Below are 15,944 nucleotides of genomic sequence, written 5' to 3'. Positions count from 1 at the left end.
TGTTGAAAGAAAGGATTCCAGAGAGTAGGGAAGTATGGAGAAGAGAAAAAGATCCCGCTACAAGTTCCACAAAAACCAGATGTACATAGAAACAACAACAACAGATGTTATCAAGTCTGTCCTGACTCATGGCAGGCCCATGTGTGTCAGAGCAGAACTGTGTTCCAGAGGCTCCCCAAAGGCTGATTTCATGGAAGTAGATTAGCAGGCTTTACCTCTTAGGTGCCTCTGGGAAGATATGAACCTCCAACCTTTCACTTAGCAGCTGAGCACTTCATTGTTTGTGCCACCCAGAGACTCCCTGGATGTCTATAGTGTTATTAAACAGCAACAATTGCAAAAACTATTTGTAAAAGTACCTGCAAAACCTGACAAGTCAGTAGGAAGTGATGAACCACTCGAGCTTTCAGTAACTGCTTAATATTAAACATCTGCTGGTGGTGATCTGCTCTGATGAGGATTTCTAGAGCTGCTAGCAGGGTTTCCCAAACACCTTCCTGAAAATATAAACAAAAACCAATTAGCACACAGCTACGGAAAGACATGCTACATCTTTTTAGAAGACATGTAATTTACCAGTCTAATATTATGCATAAGTTCAGTGTCAAAGATGATTTAAAAAAAAAAAAAAGTAAATCTTGACAGTTTGGTTTTCCGGTTGGCGGTGGCAGCAGAGCAAATTCAGATAGGCTCTGTAGGGGAGCGGCTGAAATCCCAGGCATGTGGCTCTCACGAAATCTTCACCAGAGCTTTGGATCTGCCATAAAGGTCTGAGCATCAGTTTCACAAAACCGCAAGCAGAAAAATCACAGTATTAAGAAAAACACTGCCTTTTGAAAATCAGCACGGAACTCCCTGTGCAGTCATCCCACCAGGAGGAAGTCAGAGGGCAGGACTACAGCCAGACGGACAAAGGGCACCAGCACTAAAAGCAAGGAAGCAACAGCTGTGAAAGGAGCCGTGGAGGCATTTTACGTTTTTTTCCATCCCCTTCACTGCCGTGCCCTCTTTGCCCAGCCTGAAATACCTTCAGGCAGGTAAGTGTGCACACCCTAAAAAAGGTCCAGTGATGACCACACATTCCCCACGTCATAGAAAGAGCCCCACCTCATGGGACTCCCTCTGTGGCCATCCCACCCAGAAGGAAGTCAGAGGGTAGAACTACAACCAGACCAGCAAAGGGCACCAGCGCTAAAAGCAGGGAAACGATATTTGCAAAAGGAAGCGTGGAGACATTTTACAATTTTTTTTTCCACCCCTTCCCTGTCATGCCCTTTTTGCCCAGAGCAGATGCCTACAGGTGGGTAGGAGCGCACCCCCTAAAAGACCCAGTGTTGAGACCACAGCTTTCCCACAACAGAGAGAGAAAGAGCCCCATCCCACGGGACTTCCTCTGCGGCCATCCCAGGAGGAAGTCAGAGGGCCGGACTACAGCCAGACCAGCAAAGGGCACCCGTGCTAAAGCAGGGAGGTTCTTGTCTCTGCTTTTAGATTGCTTCTACTTTTGGACCATTTGATCACACATTTTTCCTGGAGGTGGGAGCTTTTTCTCCCTACGTTACCCAAGAAGTGACAGCAATCGTGGCCATATAGCCAAGCTACAAGCATACCCCATAATATTCCACCATTAAGACAAGAGCCAATAACAGTCACTAAGCATTACATGTGAAAAGGGAAGCCTATCTCCTGATCATATCCACCAGGAGATACCCAGTAAGCTTAATAACAAAACAAAAAATATCCACATAACTATTGGAAATAATGAACAAAAAACAACCAAAGATATCAAAACATGTACAAAAACAGAAGAGAGTAGATAAGGGAAATGAGCTGGAGACAGACAAAGGCTTTCTAGAAGAGGAAGAACAGGATTTGGATATGCCTTTGAGAAAGAACTCAGAAGAATGATATGGAAACAAATCCAAATGCTCTAAAACAGGGTGGAGGAAAACAAGGAAGAACTCAGGAACGTACACTAAGAGCAATAAAAAAATATTGATACAGCATTGGAAACAATTCAAACCCTGCAAAAAGAGGTTCAGATGATTAATAATAAATTATCAGAAATGGACAATACACTGAAAGGGGAAAGGAGCAGAACAGAAAAGATGGAATCCAGAACTAACAAGCTGAAAGACAAATCTCTCAATATTGCTAAGACAGAAAAGCAAGCTGAAAAAAAGAACAAAAAATCTGAGGAGAGTTAAGATTCATGCTGGATAACATGAAGAGGAACAACTTAAGAATTATTGGCATTCGGGAACAGGAAAAATCAGAGAAGTCCACAGAGGAGATAGCTGAAGAGCTTCTGGGAGAAATTTTCCCTAACATCTTGAAAGATGAGATGATAAACATTCAAGAAGCTGAACATACCCAGGAAGGACAGACCCCAAAAGAAAGTCACCAAGACATATAATAATCAAGCTCTCCAAAATCAAAAGCAAGGAGAGAATTCTAAAAGCAGCCAGGGAGAAGAGAAGTGTCACTTATAAAGGCAAGCAAATTAGATTACGTTCTGACTATTCAGAACTAACCATGCAGGCAGGAAGGCAATGGGTAGACATATACAAAATCCTACAAGAAAAAAACTGCCAACCAAGAACTGTCTATCCAGCAAAACTATTAATCAAATATGAAGGTGCAATCAAAACATTCCACAACAAATAGAAACTGAGAGATTTTATCAAAACCAACCCAGCACTTCAAAACATCCTAATGGGAGTTCTGTGGACTGAAAACCAACAAGAACAGACAACAACCAGAGATTGGCAGGCATGGAAACACCACCTGGAACTCAGTCAACAGACAGAGTCCAAAACAGAATAAGGCTACAACAACAAATTCAGAGGCGCTGGGAGGTCAACTGAAGGTCAAAATTATATCAATGACAGAGATCCAGGTGGTGAGGAAGTTGGGTAGATTACAGGATACAATAGATTCTCTTAAACAGAGAGAAGAGTTAGCAGACTACAAGGTCACCCCAAAGAAAGTTAATACTTCACAACGTACCATGAAAATGAACTTCCAAGCAGAACAAGCAAACATGAAAACTAAGAAACCGACAAGAAATAGTACAAAAAACACAAACCCAACACAAGAAGGCATGCAGAACAAAAGAACGAGCAGCACTACCAAAAAAGTTAACATAATGGCAGCAATTAATTCATACCTATCGATAATTACATTGCATGTCAATAGATTGAATGCAGAAGTGAAGAGACAGAGAGTGGCAGAATGGATAAGAAAACAAGACACTTCAATATGCTGCCTGCAAGAGACACACCTTACACACAAAGACAAAAACAGACTGAAAGTTAAAGGATGGAAAAAAATATACCAAGCTAACTGCAACAATAAACATGCAGGAGTGACAATACTAATCTCTGACAAAGAAAACTTTAAGACAAAAACCAGCATGAGAGACAAAGAAGGACACTATCTCATGGTCAAAGGGTCAATTGAACAAGACAAGATAACCATAATCAATATCTATGATCCCAATGAAAGGGCATCAAGATACATGAAGCAAGCCTTACTAGAATTGAAGAAATAAATAAATAAATCTACAATTACAGTGGTAGATTTTAATATGCCACTTTCGAGAAAGGACAGAACAACCAGAAAGAAACACGACAAAGTTACAGAGGAACTAAACACAATCAACCAACTTGACATCAAAGATGTACACAGAGCATTCAATCCAACAACAGTACAATATACATTCTTCTTCAGTGTACATGGAACATTTTCCAGAATTGACCATGTGTTATGTCACAAGCAAGCCTCCATTAATTTACAAACATCAAAATTCTACAGAGCATCTTTTCAGACCACAATGTTATAAAACTAGAAATCAACAATAAGACCAAAGAAATAGAGTCGAATACATGGAAACTGAACAACACCCTGCTGAAAAGTGACTGGGTAAAAGAAGAAATTAAATGTGAATTCACAAAGTTCCTAGAAAAAAATGACAATGAAAACACAACATACCAAATCTTTTGGGACACGGCGAAAGCAGTGCTGAGAGGACATTTTTTGCAATAAGTGCACACATCCAAAAAGAGATAAGAACCAAAATTAACACATTAACATAGCATCTCCGACAATTAGAAGCAGACCAGCAGAGGGAACCTACAGTCACCAAAAGAAAGGAAATAATAAAGAGCAGAGCAGAAATGAATGAAGATGAAAAACAGAAAAACTATAGAAAGAATCAACAGGACAAGAAGTTGGTTCTTTGAAAGGATTAATGAAATTGAGAAACCATTGGCAAAACTAACCAAAGAAAAGAGGGAGAGGACACAAATAACTAGCATTAGAAATAACAAGGGCAATGTCACAACGGAACCAAACAAAACCAAAAGGACAATAAAACAGAATACTATGAAGAGTTGTACTCCAACAAATTCAAACACTTAGAAGAGATGGATATACTTCTAGAAAAAAATGACCTACCTAAACTTTCTCAGAGTGAAGTAGAAAGATTGAACAAACCCATAAAAAAAAAAAAGAAGAAATTGATCAGGTCATCAAAAAACTCCCAACCAAAAGAAGTCCAAGTCCAGGAACTCACAAGTGAGTTCCACCAAGCATTCAGGGAAGAACTGTCACCAATTCTACTCAAATTCTTCCAGAATATAGAAAACGATGGAAAACTCCCTAATACTTTTTATGAAGCAAGCATAACCCACACACCAAAACCAGGGAAGAGCATCACTGGGAAAGAAAACTATAGACCAATATCCCTCATGAACATAGACACAAAAATACTCAACAAAATCCTAGCCAACAGATTCCAACAGCACATCAAAAAAAAAAAAATAATACAACACGATCAAGTGGGTTTCATAAAAGGGATGCAAGGATGGTTCAATATTAGAAAAACAATCAACATAATCCACCATATAAAAAAGAAAAAGGAAAAGAACCACATGATTATATCAACTAATGCAGAGCAGGCATTTGACAAAATCTAACGTCCATTCCTAATAAAAACACTCAACAAGGTAAGAATTGAAGGGAAATTCCTCAACATAATCAAGAGCATATATATAAAACCAAAAGCCTACATCACTCTCAATGGAAAGAAACTGAAACATTCCCTCTACCAACAGGAACCAGACAAGGATGCCCTCTATCACCACTCCTATTCAATATTGTGCTGGAGGTTTTAGCCAGAGCTATACAGCATGATAGAGAAATTAAAGCATCGAAATAGGCAAAGAGGAAGTAAAACTCTTTCTATTTGCAGACAATAGGCAAAGAGGAAGTAAAACTCTTTCTATTTGCAGAAATTAAAGCATCGAAATAGGCAAAGAGGAAGTAAAACTCTTTCTATTTGCAGACAATATGATAGAAAACCATAAAGACTCAGTAAAAACCTACTAGACCTCTTTGGAAGATTTAGCAAAGTGACAGGGTATAAGATCAACATACAAAAATCAGTTGGATTCCTCCGTAGCAACAATGATATCACTGAATAGGACATTAGGCAACCAATTCCATTTACAATAGCCACCCAAAGAATGAAATATTTAAGAATAAACGTAAACAGAGAAACAAAACACTTACACAAAGAAAACTACAAAATAGTACTACAAGAAACCAAAAGAGATCTACAGAAATGGAAGTACATACCATGTTCCAGGACAGGAAGACTCAACATCGTGAAAATGTCAGTACTGCCCAAAGCAATTTACACATATAATGCAATCCCAATGCAGATTCCAACAACATTCTTCAAAGATATCGAAAAGGCAATTAAAAACTTTATATGGAAAGGAAAGAGACCCAGGATAAGTAAAGAAATGCTTAAGAAGAAGAACAAGGTTGGAGTCTCTCACTCCCTGATTTCAAAATTTCCTACTGGTACTGGTACAATGAAAAATACATTGATCAATGGAACAGAATCGAGAATCCAGAAATTAACCCATCCACATACAGCCAACTGATTTTCAACAAAGTGCCTAAGCATATAGCATGGGGAGGAGATAGTCTCTTTAACAAATGGTGCTGGCAGAACTGGAAAGCAATATGCAAAAGAATAAAACCTTTACCTCACACCCTATACAAAAACGAACTTAGCATGGATCAAAGATGTAAATGTAAATTATGAAGGTCATCAATGAAAAAATAGGGACAAATGTGAGGGCTCTAATTCAGGCATATACAGACTACCAAACATTTTGAAAACTACACATACAAAAGAAGAGTGGGACATACTAAAAACTAAAAACTTATGTACATCAAATGACATCACCAAAAGAGTAAAAAGGGAACCCACAGAATGGGAAAAAATCTTTTGCAACGACACATCAGCTAAGACACTCCTTTCTAAAATATATAGGAAACTACAACACCACTACAAGAAAAAGACAAATTACCCAATAAAAAATGGGCACAGGACATGAACAGACACTTCACCAAGGAGGATATCCAGGCAGCCAACAAACATATGAAGAAATGTTCACGATCACTAACCATCAGAGAGATGCAAATCAAAACAGCACTGAGATATCTCACACCAGCAATAACAGCAAAGATCAAAAAAGCAAAGGATTATAAATGCTGGTGAGGATGCTGAAAGACTGCAACCCTCCTACATTGTTGGTGGGACTGTAAAATGGTCCAACCACTCTGGAAAGCAATATGGAGCTTCCTCAGTAGGTTGGAAATAGAGATACCTTATGATCCAGCAATTCCTCTACTTGGTATTTAGCCACAAGAAATACGAGCCACAACACAAGCAGGTATACACACACCAATGTTCATAGCAGCACTATTTATAATAGCAAAAAGATGGAGACAGCCTAAATGCCCATCAATTGAAGATGAATAAACAAAATTTGGTACATACATAATAGAATGTTATGCTACCTTGAAGAACAATAAGGAAGCTGTAAGCCACCACAGAACATGGATAAACCTTGAAGACATTATGTTGAGTGAAATTAGTCACAAAAGGAGAAATACTGCATAAGACCATTATTGTAAAAGACTAAGAAAAAGAACCCACTGAAAAAGGGGGAAAAAAACACAAAAAAATTAAAAACTATATATATATACTTGCTGATCACTGGGATGTGTGGGATGAGAGGGGAGGGAGGGAGGGGAAGATAGAGCACAGGGTAGGGGATAGACACAGGAGAGCCTGGGTGCTGGGGATGGGGGGGGAACAACTGGCAAAGGGGAAAAGAAGAACAAGGCGGATGGGAGAAGAGCTAGGCAGGCTCACATAGCATAGGTGGGACACAGGTAAATGATAATGTATGCACAACCTTGGAATAACCGGGCTTTGGGATACAGGGATTTAGGCATGGTTTGAAAGGGTAAAAGAGGATGCCTGGCTGTCTTTTGAATCTTTCGCTTGCCTACCATTATGAATAGACACTTGGGGGGCTGGGGAGAATAGCCAGAAACATCACAATAGAAAACATGTAAGCCTATCTGCAGCCTATAACTGAGTAGAATACCTTAAAGGGGGCTAGAAATTGCCCAGACCCAAAATGGGGAAAAGAGCTATAAAGGCAAGAGGTGACTGGTTTACAAGCTTTCAACAGGGAGCCTAGTTCCAGTCTTCCAGTCGGGGCAGTGGTAGGCAGAACCACCACTGAATGATTTCCAAGCTGTTGGGGCGGGGCTGACGAAAGGACATGGGGATAAGACTCTTGTGGCACAATAGTGAGTTAACTGCCATCAGGACTTACTGTGAGGATCGGAAATGTAGAGGCAGATTTTTTTTTTTTTTTGGCAAAAGAAGGCGAGTGATTGACTTTGCAGCCCAGGAGCGCAGGTCCCTGGGACCATCGAGTGAGAAGAATCGAAAGTGTGACCTTACCCAGAGAGGCAGTGAAGTCAGGCATGGAGACAGAGATGATGACGTGGGCAGATGGAGTGGCTGGGGACATAGGGCTCAGGGAGGGAAAGGAGCCATTTACTGACAGTCAGGGTGGCGGGCCTGTGGGGTGTATCCTTTGGTTATCTGATGATGCATGGAGGTGACTGTAATCATTGCAATGAAATGAAATACGATAGGATGAATGTGATGCTGAAGTGGGACACAGGTAAATAATGCTGTATGCACAACCTTGGAATAACAGGGCTCTGGGATACAGGGATTGAGACATGGTTGGAATGGGGAAACGGGGGAAAATAATGTTAAGATGTTTGGCTGTCTTTTGAATCTTTGTTTCCCTGGCATAACATTATAAAATAGTCACTTGATGGGGAGGGAAAGGAATAGCCACATATATCGCCATTGAAAGCTTGTAAGTCCGTCTTCTGCCTATAACTGATTGGAATACCTAAAATGGGGCTACAACGTGCCCAGTGAAGGAGGCTTCCTGTGGAGCCTCTGCATTACATAAGACCATAGGTGGAATCCTGAACAGCAACCAGAATCTTCTGAGGTGGGAAATTTCCACTTGAAAGGACAAGCAAATCAGCCTGGAGCAGCTAGAAGAACATAAGATACTTCTTGAAAGAAAGACTGACAGGAAAAATACAAAACAATATAAGCAGACCGACTGATTACTAGAAGAACAAACAAGTGGCTCACCCAGGAGACATCAAGGCAAGTGGTCGGGTCCCCTCAGGGCAAACCTCCTTCTAAGATTAAGACTCAATGGGAATACATGCTCTGATTGGTGAACACATGCATCACCAATAAGGGGAAGTGAGGGAAAAACAGCAATGAAGCTGCGAGCCGCTAAACACTACAACACTCAATAGACTCCTCTGAACCCGGGTGGAGACCTTGTTGGCCAGCAGTGTGGCAAGACCTGGGGACTCTTGGACCCGGAGTCAGTGACATAGCCACAGAGGACTAGAGTGGAGAGTGAAGCGTCCAGCTGATAAGAAGAGAGGGCACATGCATAAGGGACACCCATACTTGCAGATAATACCCAATGACTGGATGATCAGAGCTCAACTAGAAGAAGAAAGAAGAGGAAAAACAGAATAATCTGATACAATTTGATGAACTTGACCTGCACTTATGGATACAACACTCAAAAGAGGGAACAAATCTTCACAGCAGTATTATTCTTACCCCCTTCATACACTGAGTGGACAGAGATGGGCAACTTGGACATTGGCTACCTAGAATGGGGGAGTGGAGCTACAGAGGCAAAAAATGACTGGCTTACAAGCTTTCAAGAGGGAACCTAGATCCAGAGGGTACGGAGCAAGATAGAATCTCCAGTGAGTGATATCCAATCTGTCTAGGAGAGGCTGTTGAAAAGATATGTGGATAGGTCTCTTGAGATACAACAGTGAATAATTTTTATCAGGACTGATTGTAAGGGTTGGAAATGTAAACATAGACGTTTTGTGGCAAAAGGAGGGAAGTGATTAAGTTTGCAGAGGTCCCTGGGACCATAAAGGAAGAAGAGTGGAGGACGGGACCCTACCTAGAGAAGCAGTGATGCCAAAGATGGAGGCAGAGACGATGATGTGGAGAGATGGAGCAGCTGGGGACTGTAGACCCACAGAGGTAGAGGGGCTGTGTGCTGACGACAGGGGGCACGCTTGCAAAGTATATACCCTGTGTTTGGTTGATGATGCATGGAGTGGATTGTAACCATGGCAACGAAATGATATACGACAGGATGAATCTGAAACTAATGTTCTCCCACGTAAACTATCACATAAGTAAGTCACAATAAAACACTTTAAAAAAAAGAAAATCTTAAAACTTACTTTTGTTGTTAATAGGTCATTTCTAAATATTGAATGTGAATGCAATATTATATTGGGAGCTCTAATAAATGAATCTCCTTTGACACTAAATGTATTTTCACAAAGTGAGTTAATCTTGAGGAACTGAGTCAATATAGAGAAGCACACAATCCAATATCAATATAATTGTTTTCAAATAATATGTGTTTAAAGAGCTTTATTAAAATGTATAAACATCAATGTCAATTTGTGCATGCAGAATTTAGTCAAAGAATTTTAGAACAAATTATGTTGTTGTGAAGCGCCGTCAAGTCAGTTCTGACCCATAGCAACCCTGTATAGGGTTTCCAAGGAGCAGCTGGTGAGCTTGAACTGCTGACCTTGCAGTTCAAACGGCTTTGCAGTCTGGCACACTAACCCACAATACCACACTTGAAAACAAGTGGGTGACGTTGTGAAAATTCTGCATTTTTCGGACTGCTTTACTTTTAAGGCCAAATAATATAATTATCTGCATAATTACCAAGTTTGCATTTTTAAAGAATAGTTAGTTAGCATCATTTAAAGGTACCTTAAAATGCTTCTTCAATATTGAATCAATCTTAAATTATCCAAAATTATAGGTTGGGGGAAGGTCTGATATAGGTAACTAATATTGAAAGGTAATCTTCACCTCATTTCTTTACCCCAACTGGCCATCAACAAAGCTGTTAACAAAAGAACAAAATGGACTGGCTTGGGTTACAGTTCTTACTATTTCTCCTGTCACTATCAGACATAAATGAACAATCAAAATACCAAGGACACAATAGACTTAACCCTACTACTCGAATTAAGTCCACTCTCTTCATAAGATGTCCTAAATGAAAAAAAGTTCAGTGCAAACTGATGACACAGCCCCAAAATGAACCGCTAGCCTCAAGGTCAGTAGTTCCAATTCACCAGCTGCTCCACACAAAAGACGAGGCCTTCTACCCTTGTAAAGATTTAGAGCCTTGGAAACCCTATACAGGGGCACTGTGAGTTAGCATGGACCAACCTGATAACAGTGACTTTGTGTTTTGGGGTTAAACAAACAACAAGAAACTTAGTTGAAAAATAATTAGGTAAGAAAACCTATTTCACATTCATAGAATTGTGTATGCCAGGTATAGCATTGTGGGTTAATGCGCTCAACTATAAAGTTGGTTTGAACCGCAAGATCGGAGGTTCAAGCTCACCCGTCGCTCCCTGGAAACCCAGGGTTGCTGTGAGTTGGAAACAACTCCACGGCATTTAACAACAACATTGTTAAGAATCACCACTGAATTCAACAACAGAAATAATGAATCACACAACCCTAACTTAGCAAATTATTTTTAAATAATAAGTAAAATTATGAACATTTTGCTAAGAGTTTAGTGGTTACGAGTCAGGTTGCCAACACTCAACGTCAGTAGGCTGAAACTACCAGAGGTTCCAAAAGAGACAGATGAGGCGTTTTGCACCCATAAAGATTAACAGCCTTAGAGACCGTGTGCAGGGTCACTATGAGTCGGAACTGACACCACAATGCTTAACAACAAGATCAATCTTCCAATCTGCAATCGAGCAACTTTTTACTGTAACCTATGCTGGAGTCCTGGTGTGGCACTGTGGGCTAATGCATCAGACTGCTAAGTCTTTTGAACTGCAAGGTCAGTGGCTCAAGCTCACTAGCTGCTCCTTGGGAATCCTATACAGGGTTGCTATGGGTCGGAATCGACTCAACGGGACATAACAACAACATTGTCTTTGGAGTCCTAGTGTGGTACTATGGGTTAATGTACTGGACTACAAAGTCACTGGACTGCAAAGTCACTGAAATGCAACGTCCGTGGTTCAAGCTCACCAGCCACTTCTTGGAAACCCTATACAGGGCTGCTGTGGGTCAGAACCAACTCAATGACAACACCAACATACTGCCTTGAATCATTTTGAGCTGTCCCTGTGCTCCCCTGCTGTTTCTCCCTGCAATGTTGTACATATTTTAACTACTACATATGCTTCCTTAGATCTAAAAGTGAGGACTTATTCAAATGCAAATGTAAATTACAACAAAGTACAAATTACAAAGTTAAAAAAACTGACAAATATCATTTTTGTTGTTGTTAAGTGCCGTCAAGTTGGTTCTGACCCATAGCGACCCTGTATATGGTTTCCAAGGAGTGGCTGGTGAGCTTGAACCACCAACCTTGCAGATTAAACCAACTTTGCAGTTCAGTGCATTAACCCACAGTGCCACACCAGGACTCGGACAAATATCATTGTTATTGTTGTTGTTGTTGTTGTTGTTAGGTCCCATTGAGTCGGTACCGACTCATAGCGACCCTATGTACAGCAGAATGAAACACAGCCCGATCGTGGGCAACCTCATTATTGCTACCATGCTTGAGCCCATTGATGCTGCCACTTGGCCAATCCATCTCATTGGGGGTCTTCCTCTTTTTCTCTAACCATCCACCCTAGATATCCTTCCCCAGTGACTGGTCTCTCCTGACAACGTATCTGAAGTAATGAGAGACAAAGATTGGCCATCCTGGCCTCAAAGAGCACTCTGGCTGCACTACTATGGGGAGCCCATGGCACTTTCAATACTCTCCAACACCATAACTCAAAAGCATCAATTCTTCTATGGTCTTCCTTATTTACTATCCAACTTTTGCAAGCATATGAGATTACTGAAAATACAATGGCTTGGGTCAGGCATACTTTAGTCTTCAAGCTGACATCTGTGCTTTTCAACACTTTAAAAGGTCTTGTGCAGCAGATGTGCCTAATGCAATACATCGTTTGATTCTTGACTGCTGCTTCCATGAGTGTTGATAGCTGATCCAAGATGAATGAACTCCTTGACAACTTCAATCCTTTCTCCATTGATAAGAATGTTGTTTATTGGTCCAGTGGTGAGGATTTTTGTTTTCTTTACAATGAGATGCAATCCATACCAAAATCCATGCTCTTTGATCTTCACCAGTAAGTATTTTAAGTCCTCTTCACTTTCAGCAAGCAAGGCTGTATCATCTGTATATTGCAGCTTGTTAATGAGTCTTTCTCCAATCCTAATGCCATGTTTTCCTTCATATAACCCAGATTCTTGGATTATTTGCTCAGCATACAGGTTGAATAAGTATGGGGAAAGAATACAACCTTGTCACACACCTTTCTTAATTTTAAACCATGCAGTGTTCCCATGTTCTGTTCAAACAACTGCCTCTTGGTCCATGTACAGATTCCTCATGAGCACAATTAAGTTTTCTGGAAAACTCATACTTTGCAATGTTGTCCATAGATTGTCATGCTCCACACAATCGAAAGCCTTTGCGTAGTCAATAAAGTACAGGTAAACATCTTTCTGATATCTCTGCTTTCAGCCAAGATCCATCAGACATCAGCAATTATATCCCTTGTTCCATGGCCTCTTCTGAATTCGGCTTGAACCTCTGGAAGTTCTCTGTTAATGTATGCTTGCAGCTGTTTCTGTATTACCTTGAGTAAAATTTAACTCGCATGAGATATCAAAGAGATTGTCCAATGAATTCCTCATTCTGTTGGGTCACCTCTCTTTGGAATGGGCACAAATATGGATCTCATCCAATTAGCCACCCAGACAGTTGTCTTCCAAATTTCTTGGCAGAAAATTTCAAAGATAAATTCAAATATTACAACAAAATGTACAAAAATCTGGAATCAGAAAACCAAAAAGTAAGAACATACTCAGCATATCTCAAGCTGGAGGAACTGAAGAAAAAATTCAAGCATCGACTTTCATTACTGAAAGATTCTCTGGGTCAAATTATTGAATGATGCAGAAAGCATCAAAAGAAGATGGAAAGAATACACAGAGTCACTGTACCAAAAGGAGATGACTGATGTTCAACCATTTCAAGGGGGAGCATAAGATCAAGAGCCAGTGATACTAAATGAAGAAATCCAAGGTGCATTGAAGGAACTGGCAAAGAACAAGGCACCAGGAATTGATGGAATAAAAATTGAAATCTTTCAAGAAAGTGAAGCGGCACAAAGGAGGCACTCACTTATCTCTGCCAAGAAATTTGGAAGACAACTATCTGGGCGACTGATTGGACGAGATCCATATTTGAATACTTTCCAATACTGTATCAATATTGTTTGCTTGCTCTTTTAGTACTTTCCTGAGTTCTTCCTTGTTTTCCTCCACCCCTTTTGGGAGCACTTGTATTCTTTCTCAGGAAACCTAAAACCTGCTCTTCCTCTTCTGGGGAGCCTTTATCTGTCTCCAGTGCATTTGTCTCAATTACGCTTTTCTTTTTCGGGGCATGTTTTGAGATCATTTGTTGTGTTTGAGATCTTTTGTTTGTTATTTCCAGTAGTTTTGTGGGGTTTTTATGCTTAAATGGATATTTGTTGTTGTGTTATTAAGCTTACTGTGTGCCTCCAGTTGGATGTGATCAGGAGATAGGCTTCCCTTTTCTCATGTAATGTTTAGCAGCTTTTATTGGCTCTTATCTCAATGGTGGAATATTATGGGGTATGCTTGTATCTCTTCTTGGGAAAAGTAGGGAGAAAAAGCTCCCACCTCCAGGAAAAATGTATAATCAAAAGGACCAAAGTAGAAGCAAAATAAAAGCAGAGACAAGAACTTCTACTTTGAAACAAAAATAAAATTGTATGGGGACTTCCGGTGCTTCCCTGAATGGGCAGCACAGGTACGCAGGCTCCAGAGAATACGGGGGTGGTATTGCACAGAGAAGGCCCCCGCCTGGTGGACAGACAGCCTTTGGGCAAACATGAAACATTAGGCTTTAAAAAAAAAAAAAAAAAAAATAGGCTTTAACATTATGACCTTGCTTTTTAAAAAAATCAAACTGCTGAGGAGTTACAAGCATTTTGAGCTTCTAGCCGCCTGCACTCAGCTCCCACCCCGGGGACTGCCCCGCCCATTACAGAGCTTGGAATGCAGGGCTTGAGCGGACACGTTCAGAGGGCGGACGTTCCTGGAGAGCAAGCGGGGCCACAAGAACTAGCGTGTTCCATCCCAGGGGGGCCTCATTGCCACGTTGGGCATTGTCGGCATGGATATAGGGCAAATTGGGGTACTCACAGCACAGGGAGACAGAGAGAGGCATTGTAGACGTCATTAGACACAGCCGCGCCATCTGCCTGCAGCCACTACCCCCGTCCTCCACTTCTTCAGCCTAGGCCAACCCTCTGCCCAACCTCCGAGCCTCAGGCCCGCCCATCAAGGTGCAGGCCTGCCCAAGCTGAGACGCCCTTGACTAGTTGTTTGCCACCAATAACAAAGCAGTCCTGCTGTGGTTCTGTGGGTTAATGCGCCAGACTGAAAAGCCTTTTGAACTACAAGGAATGTGATTCGAGCTCACCAGCTGCCCCTTGGAAACTCTATACTGGGTCGCTGTGGGTCACAATCAAAGCCACAGCATATCAACAAGGAGAAGAGCTCAGACAGGACTGAAAGAGAGTTGGGACACTAAAGACTTACTTACATTAAGCTACGCTTTTTTCCTCTCTTTCTTCTGCCCCTTCCCCCGCCCTTTTTTTTTGTGTGTGATTAGAGCCTGCCTTATTCAAGAGCACAGGCCAGCCCAAATTGAGACACCCTTGAGTAGTTGTTTACTACCAATAACAAAGCAGTCCTGCTGAGGCTGACTGCAAAGCCTTTTGAACTGCAAGGACTGTGGTTCGAGCTCACCAGGTGCTCCTTGGAAACCCTATACGGGGTCAATGTGGGTCACAATCAACTCCACAGCATACCAACAAGGAGAAGAGCTCAGAAGGGACTGAAAGAGAGGGAGAACATTAAAGACTTACTTACATTAAGCTATGCTTTTTCCCTCTCTTTCTTCTGCCCTCACCCACTTCTTTTGTTCTTTTTCCCCATCCTTTTCTCTTTTTTTTCTGTTTTGTTTCTTGTTGTTGTTGTTTTGCTTTGTTTTTCTCTCATTATCACTTTTATTTTTATTTTGCTTTTGGTTTTGTTTTCTACCCGACTGGTGTTGCTTGGCTATCACATAACCTCCCTTCTGTTATCGGAGGACTCTGCTTTTGTTGTTGATTTTGATTTTGCTTTTGTTTTCTACCCGACTGGTGTTGTTTGGCTGTCAAATAGCCTCCCTTCTGCTACTGGAGGACTCTTTGTCCCCCTACATTACACGAAAAGAGTCAGCAACTGCTGCCAAATAGCCAAGCTGCAATAACACTTTATAAAATACCAAAACCCAGGCAAGAACCAATACCAGATACCA

The 15,944-nt window shown here is 41.0% G+C and overlaps 1 protein-coding gene across 1 annotated transcript in view; it reads right to left on the bottom strand.

Moving 5' to 3' along the window:
- Positions 1–15,944, bottom strand: part of LYST (lysosomal trafficking regulator) — a 222,988-nt gene that overhangs the window by 141,539 nt on the left and 65,505 nt on the right. The window contains exon 18 of the mRNA XM_006872009.1: positions 360–497. Within this exon, the coding sequence (XP_006872071.1) occupies positions 360–497 (138 nt within the window). The remainder of the gene's footprint in view (positions 1–359; positions 498–15,944) is intronic.

This window comes from Chrysochloris asiatica, unplaced genomic scaffold (genome assembly GCF_000296735.1).
Source record: "Chrysochloris asiatica unplaced genomic scaffold, ChrAsi1.0 scaffold00179, whole genome shotgun sequence".
NCBI classification, from domain to species: Eukaryota; Metazoa; Chordata; class Mammalia; order Afrosoricida; family Chrysochloridae; genus Chrysochloris; species Chrysochloris asiatica.
This window is presented reverse-complemented; position numbering and strand designations above follow the sequence as displayed.